This window comes from Cervus elaphus, chromosome 14, assembly GCF_910594005.1.
Source record: "Cervus elaphus chromosome 14, mCerEla1.1, whole genome shotgun sequence".
Lineage (NCBI taxonomy): Eukaryota > Metazoa > Chordata > Mammalia > Artiodactyla > Cervidae > Cervus > Cervus elaphus.
Genome location: NC_057828.1, coordinates 35,331,378 through 35,359,000, shown reverse-complemented (window position 1 = coordinate 35,359,000; position 27,623 = coordinate 35,331,378). Strand labels below are relative to the sequence as shown.

General features: G+C 38.7%; 1 protein-coding gene and 1 pseudogene across 3 annotated transcripts in view; one reads left to right on the top strand and one right to left on the bottom strand.

The window, feature by feature from the left end:
• AKT3 (AKT serine/threonine kinase 3) overlaps positions 1-27,623 on the bottom strand; it is a 272,806-nt gene that overhangs the window by 7,282 nt on the left and 237,901 nt on the right. For all 3 annotated transcript variants that reach the window (XM_043924030.1, XM_043924029.1, XM_043924031.1), the window contains one exon: positions 5,714-5,816. In XM_043924030.1, coding sequence (XP_043779965.1) covers positions 5,714-5,816 — 103 coding nt within the window. The remainder of the gene's footprint in view (positions 1-5,713; positions 5,817-27,623) is intronic.
• On the top strand, positions 5,944-27,618 carry LOC122708019 (annotated as a pseudogene).

Below are 27,623 nucleotides of genomic sequence, written 5' to 3'. Positions count from 1 at the left end.
AAATAGATAGGAAATACGTGTTACCAACTCTTAATTTTCCGGCCTCTCCACAGAATGGGAGAAGGAACACGGGCCAGACCCTGCTGTGTCGTGGACACTGACCCTGTCACACAAGGATGTTGCTCTGCATTCCTCTGAAGAATAACAAACACTGCTGCCCTTTCCTTTCCTCACTGCTCTTTTCAGTATCCTGGTTTTTTTTAACTAAAAAATTCTTTAAAAATTTTATTTACTTATTTGGCTGTACTGGGTCTTAGATGCTGAGCAAGCTCCTCTTCAGTCATGGTTCAGTGGCTTCTCTGGTTCTGGCACGGGCTCCAGGGGTTGTGGGCTCAGCAGCGGTGGCCCCCAGGCTCAGCAGCTTGGCGCACAGGCTTAGCTGCTCCGAGGCATGGGGATCTTCCCAGACCAGGGATTGAACCCGTCTCCTCCACTGGCAGGCCGATTCTTCACTTCTGAGTCACCAGGGAAAACCCAGCACGCTATTTTTAACAGAAGATTCTGGCCCTGGGTTCGATCCCTGGGTTGGGAAGATCCCCTGGAGAAGAGAACGGCTACCCACTCTAGTATTCTGACCTGGGGGCTGCAAAAAGTTGGACACAACTGAGCAACTTTCACATCATCAGAAATGGGATCAAGTTGCTAACCAAAATTTGTAGCCTTGAATATCCCAGAAAATATCATTTTATTAGGTAGGACTCAATCCATCAAGAAGCAGTTGTGGTTCCCGGCTCCCTGTAAACCCTCCTCCTGCAAGCAGACCTTTTAAAGTCAGCATTTCCAGACAGCACTGTGATTTAGGGAAATCTCTGCCTCCGTATAAAATAACTGGTTAGGGATCAAGCAAACCACAAGCATCTTTTAGGTCAAATACCTTCCACAGTATTTTCAGACATACTCAAGACGGAGGACAGAGAGGATGGCATATCTGTTCTGAGTCACAAACTATAAAAACTCTCTAGAGCAGCGGTCCCCAGCCTTTTTGGCACCAGGGGCCAGTTTCGTGGAAGATAATTTTTCCACGGACCAGGCAGTGGGGGATGGTTTTGAGATGATTCAAGCGCGTTTACTATGCACCTTATTTCTAATCTCATTGACACCGCTGATCCGACAGGAGGCCCTGGTCTGTAGCCCGGAGGTTGGGGAAGCCTGCTCTAGCAGAAAGGCAGCTGAAATCTTAACACTCAGACTCTGCCAATCACATTGCAAAGAACAGTTCTCCCCACTAGCAGCTTTGTCTCGCTGGGTGTGTTCTGGCACAGCGAACAGACAGCATGTGTGGGAAGCCTGATGTTGTCTGGCCTCGGACACAGAAGGACTTGCCCAGCTCCCTGAGCTGCAACCAGGACTTGCACCAAGGTGGGGAAAGCCTGGAGACCAGGGCAGTCAGGCTCGTGACAGGAGGAGGGGTTGGATTTCCTTTCTGAGGATTATTATTGCTATGAGGCAGCAAAGTTAAGAGAAAGTTTTCATTCTGACACTTTAGGAACAAGTTAATCCCATTTCTGATCATAACGATAAATCTCATTGATAACCTTGTGAGAGCCCCACATCTGGATCTTCTTTAAAGTCAGTTACATCACCTTCTCCATTTCCCTCCTATTCTTTTGAACATGGCATTAGTGAGGGGCAAGTCTCTGATCATGGCCACAAGAGGAACTGTGAGTTGGGGAGGCGCTGGGACAGGAATGAGGGGTTCCCCTGAGCCCTTGGTACTGTGCACGCCAGTGGGGGGCTGAGGAGGAAGGAGCGCTCCAGGGCTGACAGGGCAGCCGGCTGCCCCAGCCAGGCCTTCACACCCAGGCAACGTATATAAATGTGTTCCCACTCAGAAAGAAGATTCAGAGGGGACAGTGATGATAGTGGACATGAACTGTGCAAAAAACTCAAACAGCACACCTCTGGGAAAAAGAAACAGGGTGATCAACTCTATATTCTACAACCGAATCCCTGGATCCAGGCAGCATTAGTTGCCTAATTTCCTTAGAACGTTAACCAAAGTAATTATATGGCAGCAAAAGCTCAAAGAAATCCCCTTTTTCTCTAAGAAGAAGGCAGAGGACCATTAATGGATGTAAAGCAAGAAGACACATTCCAAAATCTGCTCAATTAATTAACACCAGTGAGGACAATCTGGCGTATTACTGCAGCTGTTTGTAAAAAAGGAACATGTGCCTCTCTAACTGCTGATTTGTTCTAAAAAATAACTCCATTCTGTTCTACAAAAGCAAGGTGGCAAGTGGGGAGACAATCGCTAACTTAATGGTCCTACTGCGGCCTTTTGTGAACAAAACCTCTGTGCTTTTAGCAGCTTCAGAGCTGCACTGGTTTCTCACCAGCAACACTATTCAAAGCAACAAGAAGAAAAGATTATGTTAAATGTAATCACAGTTCAAGGCTTGACAGATTTTCCTTTGATCCGCCTCTTAAGGGGATTTAGGATATACCCACGGATCACCCAAGTGAAAACAGTGCCCTTGTGCCCAGAAGAAGCCAGCTGCCGCAGACGGCAAGCACAGAGGCCACGTCCTGAGACAGGGGTCCAGCCCCACGGCCTGGCCCTGGGAGCCACGCTGGGCTGAGCTGCAGAGGACAGCCTGGCTGGTGCCCACCTCTTGGCTACAGCCCACCCTACTGAGCTCGCTCATCTGACCTCTCTCTCTAGAAACCCTGAATCAGAAACTAAGACAGCAGGTCCACAGGGCTGTCCTGCCCGTAGACTGGGGTACACTCTTGTCAGTCCAGACACTGCTGGATGCATGTTCTGGGGCCACCTAGGGCTCAGAGTCAGGGAAGGGTCCCGCCTCACTGCCAGCATCACAGTTCAGCAGTCCCTTCCCCATGCCCCTCCACTCATGCCCGCTCTTTTTTGCTAGGTATTTACCTATCATCACTCTTTACAGGGTGGGTCACATATCAAAGGACACTATGGTTGTGGTTAACCTGATGCTTCAATAAAATAAAAAATAGGGTTAATTAAACCTATAGGACTCTGGGTGCCTTTCGGAAAGAGATGGCTTTTCAGGCACACACGACAAGTGACCTGCCACATCCCAGAGCTAGTGTGGGGTGCTGGGAGACAAAGGAGGGCCCAAGTCCAGGGCTTTTTCAATTCACCTTTCTCTTCCACACTGATATTTTCCTTTTAACTTTCTGGAAAGCACTCATGGCTTTGCATTTACACGGCCTACCTATCTCTATGACTCTCAAAACAGCACAATTAGCTTCTCCTAAGAGTTAGAGTTCACAAATACCAAAAGCTCTACTGAACCTCACCAAGCTCCATGTGAAATTGCATGAGGACGTCAGCCAAACACAAATTCTGGGCTGGGATGGGCAGCAGCACTGTCTGGAGCAAGCCGTGCCTCCTCCTGGCCCAGGCCTCACTAGAGTCTATTTCTTTACTCACTTAACACATAATCATTGAATATCTATGCTGAGCCAGGTACCTAACTCAGAGCTGGGGCTAGCAGCGAATAAGACAAACCAAATCCTTCTCTGAGCTACCGTGTTCAAGTTGGAGAAACGGATAGTAAAACAAACTAACAAATTAACCAGAAGGATTCCAGCAAGTAAAGGTGTCAATGTACAGAATTAGGGGGTGGGGTGATGGGGTCTGAGGGACTGCACTGTTTTTAAGGTGAGGAGGCTAAAGAAAGTGCTCTGATACAGTGACACTTAAAGAGATCTGAAGGACAAGTAAGAATTATTCATGCGGATGTCTGGGAAAAGAGAACTCTAGGCAGAGAACGGTAAACACAGTCCTGAGGCACACTGTGAGTTCACAGTGGCCTGGAACCCAGGGACTGTAGAGAAGACAGACAGGATGAGTTCAGAGACGAGGACAGGACCAGATCTGACAGAGCTGTGCAGACAGCGTCAGCGGCGAGATTGACGGCGCGGCTGGGAGGCCCCTGGAGGGCTGGAAGCAGAATGATGTGGTCTGATTACAATCAAGGTTATATACAAATGAGGAGGCCCCCAAAACGCTCTCTGGTGGCAAGTACTTTTAGGCTAGTCCAACAACTCAATGGTGTTGCCCAGAATTTCAGACAATTAAATTGTATCACCACAGCCTACACTGGGCCAGGGAAAACCATGCCATGGTTCTGCCAACTGCTCCTATTCAGATGGTCCTTAGCTGACTGCCCACAGCTCCACAGGCCTTCTAACATCTTCAACTCTCAGAGACTCTGATTCTAGCAACGAAGCCCTTCACCCACCACTGGTGACAAACTACAAGTAGGGCCTCAATATACTGCCATTTCACAAGTCTACCGACTTTACCACTGGCCAAGCTGGGACTCCTGCCTGACTACAGCTAATACTAACTGCGGGACTTGGGAAAGTTCCTCTTCTCTCTGGGTTTTAATTTTTTCCCTTATAAAATTAAAGTTAAGAGGCTCTTAAATTCTTGCAAGTTTAAAGAAAGAAAAGTATATATGCACACATAATTATATTTTTCATTTCACAGTATTCATGATCCCTCTTTTTTGTCGGCCATAGGTCTCAGATTCAAAACTCAGCCTGGACGACTCCTATTTTGCCTTTCAGAGCTGTCCTCAATTGACCACATCCACCACTGCAACAGTACTTCAACCTTCCCTCTCATGGATGCTCGGCGTAAATCAGCACAATCAACCAGTCAGCTTTTTAAAAAGGAAAAGAGAGGGGAGGAAATGTAGAGAAGGGTATAAAGGAAAAGAAAAGGAGGAAAAACTAATACGATGTTATTGTGTGAGCCACAAGACGTGTGATTTGAAGAAATCTTCTAGCTATCCAAGTCTGTCCCTGAAACTCAATTTTGTCCTCACTCCTAATCTAGTGATGATAGATACAGATAGATTTTTCAATATGTAAGAATGCTTATAAATTATATTTTATAAACTTTTCTTCCCATTAAGGGAAAGGTATTCACTAAAATGTGGGGCACACACTAGTACATGTGGAATGATTTTAAGTGGTGCATGAATGCACAGTTTTAATAAATTTGTAATTTAACTTATCAAAAACTACTACTAAATTATTTCTTCACAGATATTAATGCTTAAGACAAAGCTAAGCAAAAAAGGGTGATTCAGTTTAAAGTGAATTTTAAAAAAACTGCTAAGTAAGCATGAGACCAGAATTACCAAAATTCTGAAGGTAGTGTCTGAATGAGCAGTGGGAAACAAGGGAGGTCTTCATTTCAGAATCCTTTTAGTTGAGGTCAAAATAATTTATTGGAGAATGGTAGGGAAGAATTAGCTTCCCTGGCTGCTCAGTGGTAAAAAATCCACCTGCCAACGCAGCAGATGCAAGTTCGACCCCTGGGTCTGGAAGATCTCCTAAAGAAGGACATGGCAGCCCACTCCAGTATTCTTGCCCAGGAAACCCCATGGACAGAGAAGCCTGGCGGGCCAGTCCTCAGGGCTGCAAAGAGTGGGACACAACTTAGCGACTCAGCACACATGCACGCAGAGAAGAGCCAGTTAGTCTAAAATTGACTATAATTCGCAAGTCTACAATTTTTCCATATATAATTTTTTTTACTCAAAAAAACTTTTCTCTTAGCTACCTGTCTTTAAGTATTTCCACTGAGAAACCCATGTTCTTAAAAGGAACAGATTAACATCACTATTGAATTTGAACTAAAAAACAATCAGTTTAAAAAAAATGGCTGTTTTCTTCAATTATATTAGAACATTATCAATTGCCTTCTAGATTTACTTACATTTTTCAGGCGGTGTTATTGTAATAGTCTGAGCTGTAAATTCTTCATCAAAATATCTGGTGTCTGTCTCAGACGTTACTTGAGGCTTAAAAGGAGGTACAAGCTGTAAGAAGCAAAAGGGTACTGTTAAGACTTTAATTTAGGAAAATACATTCCTAGGATAAAATCAGAGAGCAAATATTGAATGAATAGTGTATGAGGTTAGACTTCTCTGTCACTGTACAAGGCAGATGTGTCTTTGGCTTCATGGTCAAGGTATTTGGCTTCATGGTTAAGTCTAAACAGAGAAGAGTAGATACTTGGTTGTTCTATTTAACATTTGAGGAGTTATGTGAAATAGAACAAATGAAAACCAAAGAAAAGAATGGGAAGAGAATATTGAAAAGTCTGTCCCAATATTTTTTCCTAGGAAAGTACATACAAAACCAATGGATCTGGACTGCTGTCACAGAACATAAGGTCTTCCTGCTAGAGGAAAAGTACTTGCTGGCTTTCTCTAGCTCTTCCTGGTGCCTGGTTTAACAGGTTATTATTAAAAATGCAACTTAATAACACAGATATTACCTAGGTCACAAATAGAGCACTGCCTCTGTACCTGGCAAAGACCTGTAACTCTGCTAACCTAAGATGGGTCTTACTATCTGTCCCTGCACTGAAGAGGGCCTTGTAGCAGCCCCTGAAGTGATGCGCAAACGTTCTGTTCATAGATTTGATCGGCTCCTCAAAGGGAGCCAGGATCCAAAAGATCAGGAGGAACTACTCTAAGGGTTCAGAGAACTGGACTCATTTGCCTCCAACCCGCAGCAGGCACGCGGTGGGGGAAAAGTCCTGGGCTGCTGAGGGTTACAGACGCCTGAGTCATGTGAACCTCTGCATCGGTAGCCCCCACTGGCCCGTGGGACTGGAGCCAGGAGGGGGTTCCTGCTTCTCAGGGCTCCCAGCCTCACAGGTGAGAGTGCACAGGTTTAACACAGGGAGCCCAGCCCCAGAGCATACTCTGATGAATACCACTCTGATGAATGGTGGTATTCATTCTGATGTTCTGATGAATACCATGAAGAGAGAAAATGAAAAACAGAATGACAGAAATTAGTATGTTTTATAAAAATTTTACAGAAACGAATACCCAACTGGCATCACTCAATGCACTTTCCACACTTACTGTCACCAAATTTATGTTAAACAGTAAGACAAAGATCTTTAAATTATTCTCTAGAGGGACTATGCTTTAAAAAACCAAGGGGTAAGCAAAGTTAAAAGCATGTTTTCAAAATAAAGGAACGCATTTCAGTTTATAGCACATGCTATAAAGCATTTGAAATTTTTTTCTTTTGAACATTTTTTCTCTATGCCCCCAATATATAGATATTCTAAAGTCTCTATCACTAGCAAGCACTCTTTCTTGGGGGGACTGAATCAAATTCAGGTTGCACTGATCAACTGTTGCTAAGATAACATATTTCCAGCAGCTCAATTAGGATGACTGGACACAAGCAAGCAGTTCACACCACTGATGGAAATCTTCCCTCTTCCATTCATTCCGAAGTACAACCTCACACTGCTTTATCCTCCTTCAAAATACTTTTCAACACCTGACACATACACACATTCATCACCATTACACCTCCTCCGCAACAAAATAAAAGTCCCATGAGAGCATGATTTTGCAAATCCCTCTGGCATCATAGACATACACATAAGAACACCAATGGTGATAGTGACTGCAGAATTTGGGGTTTTCCTTCAAGAAAATGGATAACTGCCTCTCTTGCAGAAAACCAGGAGACAGGGATTTTGGTTGTAACTTTCTGATTCACTATTCTACAAATGTTCCAAAAATAGGTCTCACCCTTCTAATAAGAAATTAAGCACAAGAAATTCTTAGAGCAGAAATGGCTTCTATTGAGAATGCGGAGTAGGTTTTGCTTATCTCTGCCCACCCTTCCCATCTGTTTCCTTCTGATGGCAGAAACTTAAATCTGCCTTCATGGTTAAGAGAAAGATGTTATCTTTTTAGATGAGAGAGAGAATGGTCACCTGAAACTTTAAAAAAAAACTGAAACAAACTTTATGCAGTTTTCACAATACTACAGGGAGCTCAAACTAGTCTCTATTCAAATATCATATCACATTACCTGACCACCTCTCTCAAAACCTGCCCTCCCCTCCCCACTTTCTATCCTCACACTGCTTTCTCTTCAAAAAACTTTTTAACAACTGATCCATATCTACCTATATATACACACAGAAAAAATACAGGTTTATTGTCATCATAATTGTGTCTCCTCCCCAATAAAATATAAGTTCCATGAGAGCAAGTCCTTATAAAAAAGATTTATTGAGGTATGGCTGACATAAATTATAAATATATCTTAAGATAAGGCTATACAAAAAAGTATACGATTTTATGTTTTGACATATGTATACACCCATGCAATAAAGATGATGAACTCACCCATCACTTACAGATGTTTTCTCATAACCCTGTATAATCCCCTCAGCTCTTCCATTCACCTGTAGGCAACAGCTGGTCTGCTTTCTGTCATGAACGATTTGCTTATATCTTCTCGATTTTTATGTATTTGGAATCGAATAGTATGTATTCTTCATCTGGTTGTTTTCACTTAGCATTAGGTTATTTTGACACTCATCCACATCACTGCATGTATTGACAGCTCATCCGTTTTACTGCTGGGTAATTTTTGTTGTTGTTTAGTCACTCAGTCATGTCCTACTCCTTGCCCCCCCATGGACTGCAGCATGCCAGGCTTCCCTGTCCTTCACTATTTTCTGGAGTCTGCTCAAACTAAGGTTCATTGAATCGATGATGCCATCCAACCATCTCATTCTCTGTCGCCCCCTTCTCCTCCTGCCCTCAATCTTTCCTAGCATTAGGGTCTTTTCCAGTGAGTCAGTTCTTCACATTAAGTAGCCAAAGTATTGGAGCTTCAGCTTTAGCATTAGTCCTTCCAATGAATATTCAGGATTGATTTCCTTTAGGAGTGACTGGTTTGATCTCCTTGCTGTCCAAGCGACTCTCAAGTCTTCTCCAGCACCACAGTTCGAAAGCATCAATTCCTTGGCACTCACCATTCCTTATACTCCCAACTCTCATTATCCATACATGACTACTGGAAAAACCATAGCTTTGACTAGACGGACCTTTGCTGGCAAAGTAATGGCTCTGCTTTTTAATATGCTGTCTAGGTAGGTCACTGTTTTTCTTTCGAGGAGCAAGCGTCTTAATTTCATGGCTGCAGTCACCATCCGCAGTGATTTCGGGATCCTAAGAAAATAAAATCTGTCCCTGTTTCCATTCTCCTCCCATCTATTTGCCATGAAGTGACGGGACTGGATGCCATGATCTTCATTTTATGAATGTTGAGTTTCAAGCCAGCTTTTTCACTCTTCTTTTTCACCTTCTAAACAGACTCTTTAGCTCCTCTTTGCTTTCTGCCATTAGAGTGGTATCAACTGCATATCTGAAGTTACTGATATTTTTCCCAGCAATCTTGATTCGAGCTTGTGATTCATCCAGCCCAGCATTTCACATGATGTACTCTGCATATAAGTTAAACAATCAGGGTGACAATATACAGCCTTGACATACTACTTTCTCAATTTGGAACCAGTCTGTTGTTCCATATCCGGTTCTAACTGTTGCTTTCTGACCTGCATACAAGTTTCTCAGGAGGCAGGTAAGATGGTCTTGTATTCCCATCTCTTGAAGAATTTTCCATGGTTTGTTGTGATCTACACAGTCAAAGGCTTTAGGGTAGTCAATGAAGCAGAAATAGATGTTTTTCTGGAATTTGCTTATATTTTCTATGATCCAATAGATGTTGGCAATTTGATCTCTGATTCCTCTGTGTTTTCTAAATCCAGCGAATAAGGCCTCCTCAGACAACCATCTTGCCTTGTTGCATTTCTTTTTCTTGGGGATGGGTTGGGTCACCACCTCCTGTACAATGTTACAAACCTCCGCCCATAGTTCTTCAGGCACACTGTCTATCAGATCTAATCCCTTGAATCTAGAATGGCCTAGTGGTTTTCCCTACTTTCTTCAATTTAAATCTGAATTTTGCAATAAGGAATTCATGATCTTGAGCCACAATCAGCTCCTAGTCTTATTTTTGCTGACTTAAACTTGACATAGATTATGGAACTTTAATTGCCATTTTAATTAAATAAATGCTGTGGTTATCTCATACACCATTCTGTAATGACATACATGGATCAAAAGTACTGGGAACACAGACTCTGATAGTAAAAACTGTCAACTGTTGAATGTTCAGATTTGCCATAGGCACTAATCTGGTACTGCAGCTCCACCTCTAAAATAACTCAAGAGAGTAACTAAAATTAGGCAAGGATTCTGATTTATTTAATCTCTAATTCTTCTGAAAAACTGGTTTTATGGTTTGTGAGTGTGTGTGTGTGCACGTCTGTGTATTCCAATATATACAGGTATTGGAAAAATGGGAATATGGAAAGAGGATTTATTTCAGACAAAACTAACAAGATTTAATTATATTATCTGCCAAGCTTTCCCATGCCAATTATCCTTACAGATGACCAGAAACTCAAGAACTATTTTTCATTTTTTCAAAATTACTAAACAATAGTAATTCATGTCCATAATGTTCACTTTGATCTCATAAAAAAAAATGCACCAAGGGATCCAAGGTATATATCACACTAATATACAATTATTCTATCATGAATTGACCCCAACAAAATGACTATTTTAGCTATAACACACATTAAATATTTAATTAATACACCTGGAACTTAGAAGGGCTTTTGACTGTAGGTCTGTGGATAGGTGATACTATTTCACAAGCATCCACAGGTACAAGGCATATTTGAAGATTTCAGTAATACTTGGAAAAGAGCTGCTTATAAGGTGAGTGTTCTCATTAGTGAAATGAAAAGGGACTTACTGGATGCTTCTGTGATAGTGATGGCGGGCAAATTGCATGCAATATAAATTCAGGGTTCACTGAGAACCTGCTGAAACAATGTATTCTTTATCCCTCCTCTAGGAGATTCCATAGGTATTGTCTGGCAGCAGCAGTGTGGCAGCCACTCATTACTATTTCTGATTAGAAATGTTCAAGAACATGGGCAAAAGTTAAATGAGTATGTAAATTGGGGAGAAATTTTATATATATAGGCAATTCTCAACTTATAAACCAGCCTATATGTACACTGGGGAAACCTAAGACTTATTTCAACAGACAGAAAACAAAAGCAAATTAAAAAATCCTATACAATGTGGCTCCCAGGCAGTAATATTAAAGTCTTTTAAACCTAAAATACAGGAAAGCAATGTTAATAAGGCTACCAACCATTAATCATAATACGTTCATAGAAAAATTCATTTATATTTCTATGAGGATGACCAAGAACCTAGCTCCTTTGCTCAAGTTCCTGTAATGACAACCACTCTCTCTCATTATCACACCAGATCAACTCCCTAGAAAAGAGGCAGTGATAAGAGAACTCCTAGGTTGATGGGGACGAAGTTTTGGTGAGAAATGAAGGTAAGTAGCGGATTTAAAAGCTGAGGATGAAAAGATATAGTCTTTACTTTGCAGAAGAGAGGCAGAGAGGGCAGCATCTATGAGAGAGGCCACAGGTGAACACATACTTGTCTTTCCTAAGTTATATATTCAAGCTTCCCCTTGTAGATGTACACTAGCAGTTAAACAGCAGAATGGTAAAATTAAAAGAAATAAGAAGCAGCAGTACCACCTAACCTGGGAAGTTTTTAGTTAAACAGAACTTTAAATGATCTGAATGACTCCACAGGCATATTTTGGAGATATTACTGACTCTGGAACAGACCACCGCAATAAAGCTAAAAGAACAGTAAGGAGAGTCACGAGAACTTTTTGGTTTCCCAGGGCATATAAAAGTTGTGTTTTCACTATACTGTAGTCTATAATGTGTGCAACAGTATTATGTCTAAATGACATTGCTAAAAAAATATTAAGTATCATCTAACCTTCAGCGAGTTCTAATCTTTTTGCTGGTAGAGGCTTTTGTATCCATGCGGACTTATGTCTGCTGCTGACTGATCAGTGTGGTGGTTGCTGAAGAATGGGGTGGCAATTCCTTAAAACAACTATGAAGCTTGCTGCATCAATTGACTCTTCTTTTCACAAATTATTTCTCTGTAGCACGCAATGCTGTTTGACAGTATTTTACCCACAGTAGATTTTCTTTCAAAATTGGAAACAATCCTCTCAAATCTTACTGCTGCTTTATCAATCACATTTATGCAACATTCTAAACACTATGTTTTCATTTCAACAATCTTCATAGGATCTTTCTGAGATAAGAGTAAACTCCATCTCAAGAAATGACTTTCTTTGTTCATCCACAAGAAGTAACTCCTCACGAGTTCAAGTTTTAAAATGAGGTTACAGCAATTCAGTCCTATCTTCAGGTTCCACTTTTAATTCTAGGTTTCTTTCTATTTTCAGCACATCTGCAGTTACTTCTTCCATGGAAGTCTGGAACTTCTCAAAGTCATCCATGAAGGCTGGAATTAACTTCTTCCAAACTCCTATTAATGATGAACTTTTAACTTCTTCATGATATGTTGTTAATAGCATCTAGAATGGTGAATCTTTTCCAGAAGGCTTTCAACTTACTTTGCCCAGGTCCAACAGAGAAATCTGTACAGCAACTGTGGCCTTAAAAAAAATGAATTTAACTAATAAGACTTGAAAATTGAAATGATTCCTTAATTCAAGGGCTTCATAATGGATGTGTCTTCAATTCAGTCACTCAGTCGTGTCCGACTCTTCGCAACCCCATGGATGGCAGCACACCAGGCCTCCCTGTCCATCACCAACTCCCAGAGTTTACTCAAACTCATGTCCACTGAGTCGGTGATGCCATCCAACCATCTCATCCTCTGTCGTCCCCTTCTCCTCCTGTCTTCAATCTTTCCCAGCATCAGGGTCTTTTCAAATGAGTCAGTTCTTCGCATCAGGTGGCCAAAGTATTGAGAGTTTCAACCTCTGCATCAGTCGTTCCAATGAATATTCAGGACTGATTTCCTTTAGGATAGACTGGTAGTATCTCCTTGCTGTCCAAGGGACTCTCAAGAATCTTCTCCAACACCACAGTTCAAAAGCATCAATTCTTTGGTGCTCGACTTTCTTTATAGTCCAACTCTCACATCTATACATGACTACCAGAAAAACCATAGCTTTGACTAGACGGACCTTTGTTGGTAAAATTATCCCTCTGCTTTTTAATATGCTGTCTAGTTTGGTCATAACTTGTCTTCCAAGGAGCAAGCATCTTTTAATTTCATGGCTGCAGTTATCATCGTGATTTTGGAGCATCCCAAAATGAAGTCTGTCACTGTTTCCATTGTTTCCCCATCTATTTACCATGAAGTGATGGAACCAGATTCCATGATCTTAGTTTTTTAAATGTTGAGTTTTAAGCCAACTTTTTCACTCTCCTCTTTCCCTTTCATCAAGAGGTTCTTTAGTTCTTCGCTTTCTGCCATAAGTGTTGTGTCATCTGCATATCTGAGGTTACTGATATTTCTCCCGGCAATCTTGATTCCAGCTTGTGCTTCATCCAGTCCAGCATTTAAAAGCAAAAAGATAGGACACTGAAAGATGAACTCCCCAGGTCAGTAGGTGCCCAATATGCTACTGAAGATCAGTGGAGAAATAACTCCAGAAAGAATGAAGAGATGGAGCCAAAGCAAAAACAATACCCAGTTGTGGATATAACTGGTGATGGAAGTAAAGTCTGATGCTGTGAAGAGCAATATTGCATAGGAACCTGGAATGTTAGGTCCATGAATCAAGGCAAATTGGAAGTGGTCAAACAGGAGATGGCAAGAGTGAACATCGACATTTTAGGGATCAGCAAACTAAAACAGACTGGAATTAGCAGACTGTCTTAGCAGGCAGGAAAATATTAACCTTGCTGTGCATTCCCACTAGATGACTAGGTGCATGGTAATGAGCAGTAGTAACATTTTGAAAGGAATCTTTTTATCTGAGCAGTAGGTCTCAACAGTGGGCTTAGAATATTCAGTAAACTATGTTGTAAACAGATGTGCTGTCATACAGGCTTTGCTGCTCCATTTTTAAAGCATAGGCAGAGTAGACTTAGTATAATTCTTAAGAGCCTTAGGATGTTTGGAATGATAAAATGAACACTGGCTTCAATTTAAAGTCACCAGCTGCACTGTACATGCGTGCTCAGTCACTCAATTGTGTCTGCCTCTTTGTGACCCCATGGACTACAGCCCATCTAGCTCCTCTGTCCATGGGATTCTCCAGCCAAGAATACTGGAGTGGGTTACCAATTTCCTCTTCCAGGGGATCTTCCTGGCCCAGGGATCGAACCCACGACTCCTGTGTCTCCTGCACTGGCAGGCAGATTTTTTACCACCGAGCCACCTGGGAAGCCCCACTAGCTGCATTAGCCCCTGACTCAAAAGAGTCAGTCTGTCCTTTGAAGCTTTGAAGCCAGGCACTGACTTCTCCTCTCTAGCTATGGAAGTCCTAGATGGCATCTTCTTCCAAAAGAAGGCTGTTTTTTTTTTTTTTTTTTTTTAAGAAGGCTGTTTTAACTTCATTGAAAATCTGTTGTTTACTATAGCCACCTTTATTAATTATCTTAGCTGGATAATTTGCTGCAGCTTCTTACATAGTACTTGCTCTTTCACTTTGAACTTTTACGTTATGTATGGAGACAGTTTCTTTCCTTAAACCTTGTGAAGCAACATCCAGTTTCAAGATTTTCTTCAGAACCTTCCTTACCTCTGTTGGCCTTCAAAGAATCCAAGTGTCAGGGCGTGGTGCCAGATTAGGCTGTGGCCTATGGGAACGCTGTGGCTGCTTTGATCTTCTATCCAGACAATTCAAACTTTATCTACATTAGCAATAATGTTTTGCATTCTTATCATTTCTGTATTCATTGGAGTAGTAGTTTTAATTTTCTTCAAGAACTTCTCCTTTGCATTTACAACTTGGCTAACTGGAGAAGCAGCCTCGTTTTGGGCTTGTCTTGGTTTGCAACATGCCTTCTTCACTAAACTTAATCATTTCTAGCTTTTGATTTAAACTGGGAGACATGCAATTCTTCCTTTCCCTTGAACACTGGGAGGCCGCTGTAGGGTTATCAATCAGCCTTCTTCAGATAATGTTGTATCTCAGGGAATAAGGAGACCCGAGAAGAGGGAGAAAAATGGTGGAATGCCCAGTCTGTGATGCAGTCAGAACACACACAACATCTACTGCGCATCCATTAAGTGTGGCTCATGGAGCCTCCAAACAACTAAAGTAGTAATGTTAAAGATCACTGACCACAGATCACCATAATAAATACAATAATGAAAGAGTCTGAAATATTTTAAGAATTATCAAAATGTGATAGATACATGAGGTGAGTAAATGTTTTTGGAAAAGTGGCACTGATAGACTTGATAGGCACAGGGTTGCCACAAACCTTCAATTTTCAAAAACATGTATTACCTGTGAAGAACAATAAAGTGAAGTGCAATAAAACAAGGTCTGCATGTATTCCTTAAGAAGGACAAAGATATGTTTGGAGGATCACTTATTAATGCATTTTAACTGAACTATAAAACATCTGCATTGAAACACCAAAAACGAACTTTTTGGCCAACCCTACAGAGTAAAGAAAGGATAATGTCCACGTGTAAAGCTAGTGGAAAGATTAAAAGACAAAAGTGGTAAAGCCATTTTATCCACCATAAGCAGTTAATAGATATATACAACATTTAGATGTAAAATATGGTATCAAAAACAGTAATCATGAGGGGAGGAGAGTACAAATGCAGGATTATTAAAGTACATTTGAAAGTCAGAGATCAGCAACTTAAAACAATTATATATGTATATATACGGTAGTAATCTCCTGATAACCACAAACAATCTGTAAGAGATACACATACAAAAAATAAATCCAGACCTAACCCTAAATATAGTATCAAAGCATGAGAACAAAACAAGAAGGGCGGGGGGTGGGGAGACCTACACAAACAACCCCAAAACAATTTTAGAAAACAGCAAAAAGAATATATTTATTGATAATTATCTTAAATGTAAATAGACTAAATGCTTAATTCAAAAGACAGAGAGTGACTGAACAGATACAAAAACAAGACCCATACATATATATATATATATATATATATATATGCAGCCTACAGAGACTCACTTCAGATGTAACGACACGGACAGAAAATGAGGGGACTGGAAAAGGTATTGCATGAACATGAAACTCAACAGAAAGCTGGAGTACAAATACCTAGACAAAACAGACTTTAAAGACAAATGCCAGAGACAAAGGACATTACACAATGATCAAGGAATCAACCCAAGAAGATACAGTAATTGTAAATATATATGTATGCACCCAATATAGGAGGCCTTCAATAGTGAATACATATATAGTGAAAGTTGCTCAATCATGTCCGACTCTTTGTGACCCCATGGACTATACAGTCCATGGAATTCTCCAGGACAGAATACTGAAGTGGGTAGCCTTTCCCTTCTCCAGGGGATCTTTCCAACCCAGGGATCGAACCTAGGTCTCAAGCATTGCAGGCAGATTCTTTACCAGCTGAGCCACAAGGGAAGCCCAAAAATACTGGAGTGGGTAGCCTATCTTTTCTCCAGCAGATCTTCCTGACCCAGGAATCGAACCGGGGTCTCCTGCACTGCAGGCAGATTCTTTACCAACTGAGCTATCAGGGAAGCCCAATATATAAGGCAAATATTAATGGATATAGAAGTAGAAATTGCCAGGAACACAGTAATAGAGGTGGACTTTAACATACCACTTACATCAATGGACAGATCATCCAGACAGAAAATCAGTAAGGCTTAAAATGATGCATTAGACCAGATGGACTTTAATAATTCCTATGTTGTTAAACAGAATAATACACATTATTATATAATAACTAAATTTAACCCTAAATATTTTCTTCTTTATGACGCTATTTAACGTGGAATTTTCTTAAATTGCTTTTCATGTGTTTTTATCTAATGTACAGAAATATATTTTGTGCGTGATTTTATTAGCTTTAAGAGTTTTTTGGTGTTTGTGTGTATTCCTTCGTGTTTTCTACATCTGTTAACAGAAGTAGTTTTACTACCTCCTTTTCCATTTGACTGCATTTTATTGCCTGTTATTTCTAAATACTCTGACAACAATTTCTAGTATTATGTTGAAAAGAAGAGCAGCTTTTTGTTGATATGTTGATATGCTGAAAGTAGGCATCCTTGTCTTCTTCCTTATCCTTGGGGAAAAGCTTTCAGACTTTCATCATTTGAGTGTGTGACCTGTGGGTTCACAAATGGTTTATATTGTGATGAGGAAGTCTCTTTCTATTTCTAGTTTTCTAAATATAATTTTGTTTTGGTTCTTTTACCATGAAAGGGGTGTTGAACTTTGTCAAAAGTTTTTTCTGTACCAATGGAGATCACATTTTCTATTTTATTCTATTAAAGTAGGGTATTCCATTGATTGATTTTAGTATGTTGAATTTTTGCATTCCTGGAATAAAACTCACTTCATCAGGATGTATAATCCCTTTAATATGCCACTGACTGGTTTGCTAGTACTTTCGTGGGAATTAACTGGGGATGCTGCTGTGGAGTTTTGTTCATGTGTGTCTGCCTAACTTTGGAATTAGGGTAATGCTGTCCTAACAGAGTCAGCAAGCATTCACTACTCTTCAGTTTCTTTGAAGAATCTGAGAAGGGGTGGCATCATTTCTCCTTTCAATGTTTGAATAATTCTCTAGTGAAGCCATCTGATCTTGAGTGGGCCTTTCTTTATTGGAGTTCTCGGTTTACTTTATCCCTATCAGTCCTGTTTAGGGCTATCCAAATTTTCTACTGCTACTTGGGGGGCTTCCCATGTAGCTCAGCTGGTAAAGAATATGCCTGCAATGCAGGAGACCCAGCGTCGATCCCTGGGTTGGGAAGATCCCCTGGAGAACGGCGTGGCGACCCACTCCAGTACTCTAGCCTGGAGAATCCGATGGTCAGAGCAGAGGAGCCCAGTGGGCTGAGGTCCATGGAGTTGCAGGGTTGAACATGACTGAGTGACTAACGCACACACTTCTACCTGAGTCATTTTGGCAGTTTGTATGTTTCTAGGAATTGTTCCACTACATACAGGTTTATCCACTTTATTAGTATATAGCTGTTCACACTATCCTCTTAACAATCCTTTTTATTTCTGTAAAATCAGTATTAATGTTTTCCACCTGTGATTTTAATATTTTTTCTCATTTTCTTAGCCAATCTAGGTAAAAATTTGTCAATTATGATCTTCTCAAACAATCAACTATTTTTGGTTTTACTGACTTTCTCTATTTTATATTTTCTATTTCATGTACAGCCACTCTAATCTTTATGCAAAAAGCTTGCTAACCTAGATGAGGTGATGAAAGAAGTTGTAACACTTAAAGAAGTTATAACAGTCTTAAAACTGGGTGCACCTAAGAACAGAACTGCAAGTTTAAAGCAAAAGTGATAGAACTGAAAGAGAATTAGTCAATACCACAATTATAGTTCAGGATTTTACTTATCCTCTCTTATTAACTGATAAAAGCAAGCAGTTAAACAATCAGTAAGGATGTAGAACACTTAAAACTATTAACCCACTTGATCTAATTGACATTTATAGAACACTGTATATAACAAGAAACACATTTTTTCAATGTATATGAAACACTCATCAACATAAATCATATTTTTTCATAAAATAAACCTAAAAAAGTTAAAGTATTTAAAATTATAAAAGTATGTTCCTTAACAACAGAATTAGACTAGAAACTTAAACAGAAAAATAGTTAACAAATCTCCAAATATTGTAAATCAAACAACGTACTTCAATAATCTATAGAGTAAAAGAAGGTATCATAAGGAAAATTAAAAAGCATCTTGAAATAAAAATTAAATCATAATATGACCAAAAAAACTTACATGATGCAGCTATAGCAATGCTGAGAGGTAGTAAAAATATAGCACTACAAGATCATATTATAAAAGAAGAAAGGATTCAAATATATTAAGTTTTCAATGTAACTGGCTAAAAGGAAGAGCTAATTTATAAAACAAGGTAAAACGAATAGAAAAATAAAGCAAATAATCCCTCAACTCAGTGTCAATGAATTCAATAATTAGATAAAGTATTAAAATTCTTTGAAACACATATAAACTACAAAATCTTTTTGGAAAGAAACAGATTAGAAATGCTGAACATACACTGAATAAATTGAATTTCTTTAGTCTAGGCTCAGATGACTTCACAGGACATTCTATCAACACTGAAAGAGAAAATATAGTAACTCTATGCAAACTTTTCCATAAAATAAAAAAGGAACACCATTTATTTTCAGTGTCTAGCATTATTATCCTGATTCTAAAACCAGATAGTACATGAAATGTATAGCCCAATGCTCCCTATGAATATCAATGCAAAATCCTAAAATAAAAATACTAACAAAAATCGAGCAATATATAAAAAAGATAATATGCCATCATTGTTTAGAAGTTTATTCTAGGCATGCAATATAGGTGTAATATTTGAAAATCTATGTGATTCACTATATTAATAAACTAAAGTAAAAACATTACACAATTATCTCTATGAATGCAGAAAAATGTATCTGACAAAATCCAGCATCTGTTCATAACAAAAGTGCTCAGGAAATAAACAGCAGATAATTTTAACCTGAGAGACAGCAAGCATAAAAAAACCTATAGCTATTATCATAATCAGAAGGGGAAATGCAAATACTATCTCCCCCAAATTAGTAATAATTAAATGTCTATTCTCACCATCTCTATACAACATTGTTCCAGCAATCTTAGTCAATGCAAGGAGGCAAGAAAAAAAAGAGATAAAAGGCATGCAAGTTGGAAACAGATGACACAATCATCTATATTATATAGATTATCACCTTAAAAAAAATGGCACTAAAACTAGTGAGTATGTTCAAATCTGGTAAACTAGTGAGATACACGTAACACCTCCACTAAAGACCTATTTACCTCAATTGCTCAATTTCTTTTACTCAGCACATAATGTCTGACTTTCAACAAAAAAATTACAAGACATACTAAAGGGATAAAAATGTATATTTTCAAGATACAAAGCAAGCCTCAGATATGACAGAGAGAGAGAGAGAGATGTTGGAATTAAGAGACCAGGAATTTGAAGCAGCTATGATTACTATACTAAAGGCTTTAGTAGAAAAAGTGAACTACGAGCAAGAATAGGTGAGTAATATAAGTAGATAAATGGAATCTCTAAGAAAGCATCAAAGGAAATGCTAGCAATCAAAAACACCAACACAGAATGCCTTTGTCTTTGATAGGTTCACCAATAGTCAGAACACAGTCAAGGAAATAATTGATGAGCTTGAAGAAATGTTAATAGAAACTTTCAAAACTGAAATACAAAGAGAAACAAGAATAAAAAAGAACAGAATATCCAAGCATTCTGAGACAACTATAAAAGATGTAATGTACATGTAATGGGACTAAGAGAAGAGGAGGGACAAATAGGCGCAGAAGAAATACTTGAAGCAAGAACAGTATTCCAAAATTACTGCTAGGCACCATACTACAGATCATTTGGTCTTACATTTAGGTCTCTAATACATTTTGAGTTTATTTTTGTGTATGGAGTTAGAGAATGTTCTAATTTCATTCTTTTACATGTAACTGTCCAAGGAAGATGTACAAATGGCCAAAAGGCACATGAAAAGATGCTCAACATCGCTAATTATTAGAGAAATCTGACTCAAAACCACAATGAGGTGTCACCTCACATTGATCAGAATGGCCATCATCAAAAGTCTACAAATAATAAATGCTAGAGAGGTTGTGGGCGGGGGGAAGGCACCCTCCCTCACTGTTGGCAGGGATGTAAAATGGTACAACCACTGTGCAGAACAGTATGGAGGTTTCTTGAAAAACTAAAAATAGAACTACATATGATTCTGCAATCCCACTCCTGGGCATATATCTGGGGAAAATCACAATTTAAAAAGGTACACGCACTCCACTTTTCATAGCATCACCATTTACAGTATCCAAGATATGGAAGCAACCTGAATGTCCACTGACAGATGAATGGACAAAAAAGATGTAGTATACATATATACAACAGAATATTGCTCAGACATAAAATAACGCCATTTGCAGCAACATAGATGGACCTAGAGATTATCACACTAAGTGAAATAAGCTAGACAGTTAAAGATAAATATCATATGATATCGCTTATATGAAAAACCTAAAAAAAGATACAAATGAACTTATTTCCAAACGGAAAGAAGACACACAGACATAGAAAACAAACAGAGTTACCAAAGGGGAGAAGCAGTAGGGAGAGAGAGAAATTATGAGGTTGGCATTAGCATACACACTGCTATATATAAACTAGATAACGAAGAAGGATCTACTGTATAGCACAGGGAACTATACACCGTATCTTGTAATAACTTATAAGGGAAGAGAATCTGAATACAAAGAAAAATATACATATATGTACAACTGAATCACTGTGCTATACACCTAACAGGATATTGTAAATTAACTATACTTTGATTAAAAATAAAACAAACTAATGTGATCTAATACTGTATTAATTGTAGGTTAAAAAAAAAAGTTAAGGTGAAACCATGGTAACACTTATCAAAAGAAAGCTGGAATAGCCATATTAATTTCAGACAGAACCGACTTCAGAGGATTGAAAGTTATCATAGAAAAAGAAACATTACATGATGATAAAGGGGTTAATCCTCCAGAAAGATATAACAATGCTTAATGTGTATGCATCTAATGAGAGAGTTTCAAAATACAATAGCCAAAAACTGACAGAACTGTAAGGAGAAATAGATTTAATTCACTATGATAGTTGGAGACTTTTAACATCCCTTTATCAGTAATTGACAGATTCAAAAGGCAGAAAATTAGTAAGGACTGAAAAGCACCATCAGCCAACTGGATTGAGTTGATATTTATAGACTACCTCCTCCAACAATAGCAGAATACATATTCTACTTAAGCTCACAGAACATTTACCAAGAGAAACCATATTCCAGGTCATAAAACACATCTTAAATTTAAAAGAACAGAAATCATATAAACGTATGTTCTCAGAGCACAAAAAAATTAAACTGGCAATCAGTAAGATAAATATATCTGGAAAAATTCCAAATAGAGATCAAATCAGAGAAGGCAATGGCAAACCACTCCAGTACTCTTGCCTGGAAAATCCCATGGATGGAGGAGCCTGGTAGGCTGCAGTCCATGGGGTCGCTAAGAGTCGGACACGACTGAGCGACTTCACTTTCACTTTTCACTTTCATGCATTGGAGAAGGAAATGGCAGCCCACTCCAGTGTTCTTGCCTGGAGATTCCCAGGGACGGAGGAGCCTGGTGGGCTGCTGTCTATGGGGTCGCACAGAGTCGGACACGACTGAAGCGACTTAGCAGCAGCAGCAGCAGAGATCAAACAATATAGTTTCAAACAACACATGGGTCAAATAAGACATTTCAAGAAAATTTTAAATATATTTTTAAGTAAACAAAAACAAATACAACTCATCAAAGTTTGTGGAATGCAGTAAAAAAGGTCTATATAGGAAAACTTACAGCGCTTAATCACACATTCAAAAAGAAAGCTCTATAAGCAATCATCTATGCTTCCAGTTTAGGAAGCCAGAAATAGAAGAGCAAATAAAATCTGAAATAATAAGGAAATAAATAAAAATGAGGGTAGAAATTCATAAATTTTAAAAACTGATAGAGAAAATCACCAAGATCACAAGCTGGTTTTTTGAAAAGATCAAGAAAATTCATGAACCTCTGCCACATTAAACAGAAATTGTGTTCTATCAGGCCTTCTGGCATTTATAATAGTGTTTTGTGTACACAAATCCTATCGGTGCAAAAATTTTAATTTTTACATGAAGATCATACTATTGCTCATTGTGCCAAAAATGACTTCTCACATTTAATGTTTATATGTTGCACTCTACTGAGCTCAAAATTACTACTGTCTGTTCATTTCTTGTGACATTTGACTGTTACACCTCTGTTTATCCTCTTATTTTATCCATTTTTCTGTGTAATTCTGTTTTAGGTGAGATTCTTATACAGAACATCCAGTTACATTTTGTTTTTAACCCACTTGAGGGTTTTAAAGCTCAAACCATTTGCATTTCATACCATAGCTAACGTGGTTTTGACAGCTGTCTGTGTTCTTTTATATCCTCAGTGCAATGCCTTACAATCAACAGAAGAGAGTAATTTTAAAGTTAAACTCTCAGAACATTTGGTAGATATTTGTGGCTCATTTTTCTCTGATCTGAAGTCTTAGACTGGACTACCATTTGAGTAGGATAAGGAGAACATCAATGTGAAGCTACCTAGATGCATCTGTTTAGCCTCTTTCTTTTCTCTGTTGAGTGTTCATGTTGTACTTGTCTAACCTTGCTTTACTTAAGAAAACAACAACAATCACTAACAGTGGCATAACTGCCATCAATCACCAAATTTTTCATGCTGAATTTTTCAATCAGAAAATAGTAAGTCATGATTCAGTCATGAAAAGTGCCAGTGTAACTTTAATACTATTCACCAAACAAAGAAAAAGATACCCGATGGGAGCATGGATCTCCATAAAGCAATGGAGAATGCTATTAGTAGTAAATAAAAAGCATTTTTAGCACATTAAAATATAATTGTCTAAAGCTAAACAGAATTATGATATATTCTGATGGTATATAACATGTGAAAGTAGAATATATGAAAATGAAGAATGGAAGGGGAAACAGGAATATGCTATTCAAAGTGATATGGTTATAATATTAATTGAAGGCACAGTGTGGTAAGTGAAACATATATACAGAAAACTCTGAAACAACCTCAAGACAAAAAAACAAAGGAGAATAGCTAATGAGACAATAGCTGAGATAAAATCAAAACAAAAATATTCAAAAGAAGGTAGATAAAAAAGGAATAAAGTTGCAAGATGGCAGATTTAAACCCAACTATGTTAATAATTGAATTAAATAAAAATTGGCTGCATATTCCATTAGAGGTCATATATTATCTAATGAATAAGGGAAAAGTCAAAGTATGGTACAGTGATTAAGCCTGTGTGTTCCTCCTTCTCTTCCTACCATGGATATAGACCCCATGATGTTGTCTAGCTGTGCTAAAAAGTCTGGCTAGTGCCAGCTGTCTCCATAATCCACCCTTTGCCTCCCCCAAACCTGCTAAGACTTCCTCCCCCAAACCTGCTAAGACTTGGAGAAGCCAAAAGGTGGAGTAGAAAAAGATTACCAGATGACAAGCAGTAAAAATTACAAGAGCTAAATGAGCTATTCAAACCTGTAGTTGCTGCTCAAAAACTAAGTAAAGGTACAGATCGTCAATCTGTGGTACATGCACGGGCAGAACACTAAAGTATAAGTTCTCTCATGACTTGACTGCAGTGAGAAAATGTGACGCAAGCAGTGAAGAACTTGAAAAATATACTATAGATAATTAGGATGAGAAAAAACCAGAAGCAGTGAGTAAGAAGCACAATAAGGCAGAAAAGAAAAACTCCACAATTGAGAGTGTTCAAATACTTTCTTGAACTACTAGAAACAACAAACATGGCTGGCTTTGGGTATGCCATGGAGGGGGAGATATCTGCATGCATCATGACACACTTCCTCCTGGATTTATACTGTGTCGTCTATCTTTTTTTAAAGAAAGAAGAGAATGAACAGAAAATGTCATTAAAAGATCTAACAGAGTGTTCGGCCCTAGGTCCAAATACTGCCAAAATAACTCCAGAATCTTTCTTTATATGGAAGGAAAAGACAAGAAAAGATGGATAAACTTGAGCAAGAAATGGAAAGAAGGACTTCAAAACAGGGTAGGCACTAGTTTTCAGTGGTTGTAAAATGTATGAATTTCGTCCTCAGCTGATTGATGATAACAAGGAGGAAGCAGATAATACCTGTTACACGCAGGGAACAGGTAGATGAGGGAGATGATTCAGTGAGGGATGTAGATGAGACAGGAATTACTGTAGCCACTCTTCAAAGATCGTAGCACATATACTTCAGAAAGAGATAAAAACAAGTTAAGCAAAACTTCCCTGGAGCCTCAGACAGTGAAGAATCTGCCTGGAATGCAGGAGACTCAACGTTCAACCCTGGATGGGGAAGACGCGCTGGAGAGGGGAATGGTTACCCACTGCAGTATTCTTGCTTGAAGAATTCCATGGACAGAGGAGCCTGGCGGGCTACGTCCATGGGGTCACATAGGGCTGGATATGACTGAGCAACTGACACTTTCACTTTTTCATCAGCTACCTACTGGGCCCTTTTCTATTCCAAGATCCAATCTAGAACTTCATACTACATTTAGTCATGCCACCTTAGTCTCTTCAGTTTGTGAAAGTTCCACAATTATTCTTTGCCTTTCATGAAGCCGATACCTTTAAACCTATCTGACCAATTATTTTGAGGTATATATCTCTCCATGCAGGTTTCTTCAGGTTTTCTCATGATCATACTGAGGTTATTCATTTTGAAGAATACTACAGAAGAAAAAAAAAAAGAATACTACAAAAGTGATATAGCCTTCTCTTGCTATCATAGTATGGGTTACAATGATTTTGCAACGTCTGCCAAGGGTTTTTTTTAAACTCTAAAATTACTCTTTTAATCTTTGTAAATATATATTTTGAGAGAGAGAGATGTGGACATGCAAATATTCTGTTTCTTGACTTTTACCCACTATATTTAGCATTCATTGGTGAATTGCATATAGCAATTTTTATTCTGAGGTTCTTAATGATAATTTTCTATTTCCCTGATTCCTTCTACATTTATTAATTGGAATTTACCTATAATGAAGATGGGACTTCCCTGGTGGCTCAGGTGACAAAGAATCTGTCTGCAATATGGGAGACCTGGGTTCAGTTCCTGGGTCAGGAAGATCCCCTGGAAAAAGGAATGGCAACCCGCTCCGGTATTCTTGCCTGGAGAATCCCATGGATAGAGCAGCTTGGCAGGATATAGTCCATGAGGTCTTAAAGAGTCAGACATGATTGAGCAACAATACTACTACTTCTTTAATGAAGACATGTCTCTTCTCAACATTTTATCTATTTGTTCAATCAAGAATTTCTCAGTACAGACTAATGGACATGGATCTCATTCTTTGGGTCACATACAATATTTGTTTTGCTACTGAAATTGTTCCAGCTTTCACCACAAGGTTGGTTCCTGTGTTCTATTAACAAGAACCTTTCCATCTACCTTCCTTGGTTTTTTTTACTTTCTGGCACCACAAAATTTCTTGGACTCTTCTTTTACCTTCCCCATCCCAGCTGTGAGATCAACTACTTCTCCAAATAACTTTGATTCTTTTTACTGGAGAATGATATTTCGTAACGAATATTTCAGTGTTAGATGTGATTAATGTCATATTTAATGGTAAACAATGTTTTCTCTCCTTAGAAACAAAACCAGGATGTTAACTTTCATCATTTCTATTCCACATTGTAGAAAGGTCCTAGCCAATATAATAAAGGAAAAGAAATAAAATACATACAGATTGAAAATGAAGTAAAGCTTTTTATTTATATAAAAATGGTCATCTATTTAGATAACCCTACATCATGTACAAAAAAACTACCAAAACTAATATTGTAGGATACAAGATCCACAAACAAAAATCAATCCTATTTCTACTGGTAGCAAACAATATGAAAATAAAATTTTAAAGTAGCATTCACATCAGAAGACATGAAATACTTATGGATAAATGTAAGAAAATATGAATAAGAACATTGAAATTTATGAAACATTACTGAGAGCAATTAAAGAAGGCCTAAATAAGTAAAGAGGTCAGCATTTTTCAAATGCCAATCCTCCCCAGATTCTTCTATAAATTGAACACAGTCTCACAGGGAACTCCCAGCAGACTTGTGTGTATAAAGTTGACAAACTGAGTATAAAACATATAGAAATTTACCTAGATAAATTCATATAAAACACCCTACCAGAGAATCTGAAAGACTGAAGACACTTCAATGATCATAATTTCCTGTAGAACTACTTGTCCATTTCCACACAAGAGAGAAGCAGCCATCTCATCTAGGATGAGTACCCCCACCTTCCAGTACGGAGTTATTAGGAGTGGTCCATGATGATACTTTTTAACTTTCCCTAGGAAGAGGTTTCAGTTTCCCCTAGAAGTGCTCATGCTCAGGCGCTCAGTCCTGTCTGACTCTTTGTCAGCCCCCCTGGTCATGGGATTTTCCAGGCAGGAATACTGGCATGGAGTGCTATTTCTTCCCCCAGGGGATCTTCCCAACCCAGAGCTCAAACCTGCGTCTCCTGCATCTTCTGCACTGGCATGCGGATTCTTTACCACTGAGCCACTGGGGAAGCCCTTCCGCTAAACATACCAGTATCTTCACACATACCTTCATCTGGAGAGTTTACCATGATACATATCAATAGGAAAATGGCCAATAATCATGTCATAAATCTATAAAAACAGCAATTCTCCCAAAGCACATTAGTAAAACTGAAAAGTACCTGACCTGAGAGATGAAGAATAAGTTAAGTATTTTAAAGATATAAGACCCCTCAAAAATGTTTGAAAACACAAGTAAATTCATGAAAATAGCTACTGTATTAGCATTCCTATAATTAATTCCTTGTTTGTTGTAACACAATACAAACCCAAATAAACCCAATCATATTTCCACCACCTTTGAGAAAGAGTGTCAAAATTTAAGCATGCTGCTATGACATTGTTCTTCCTCAGGTGTATGAAGATGGCTAAAAACA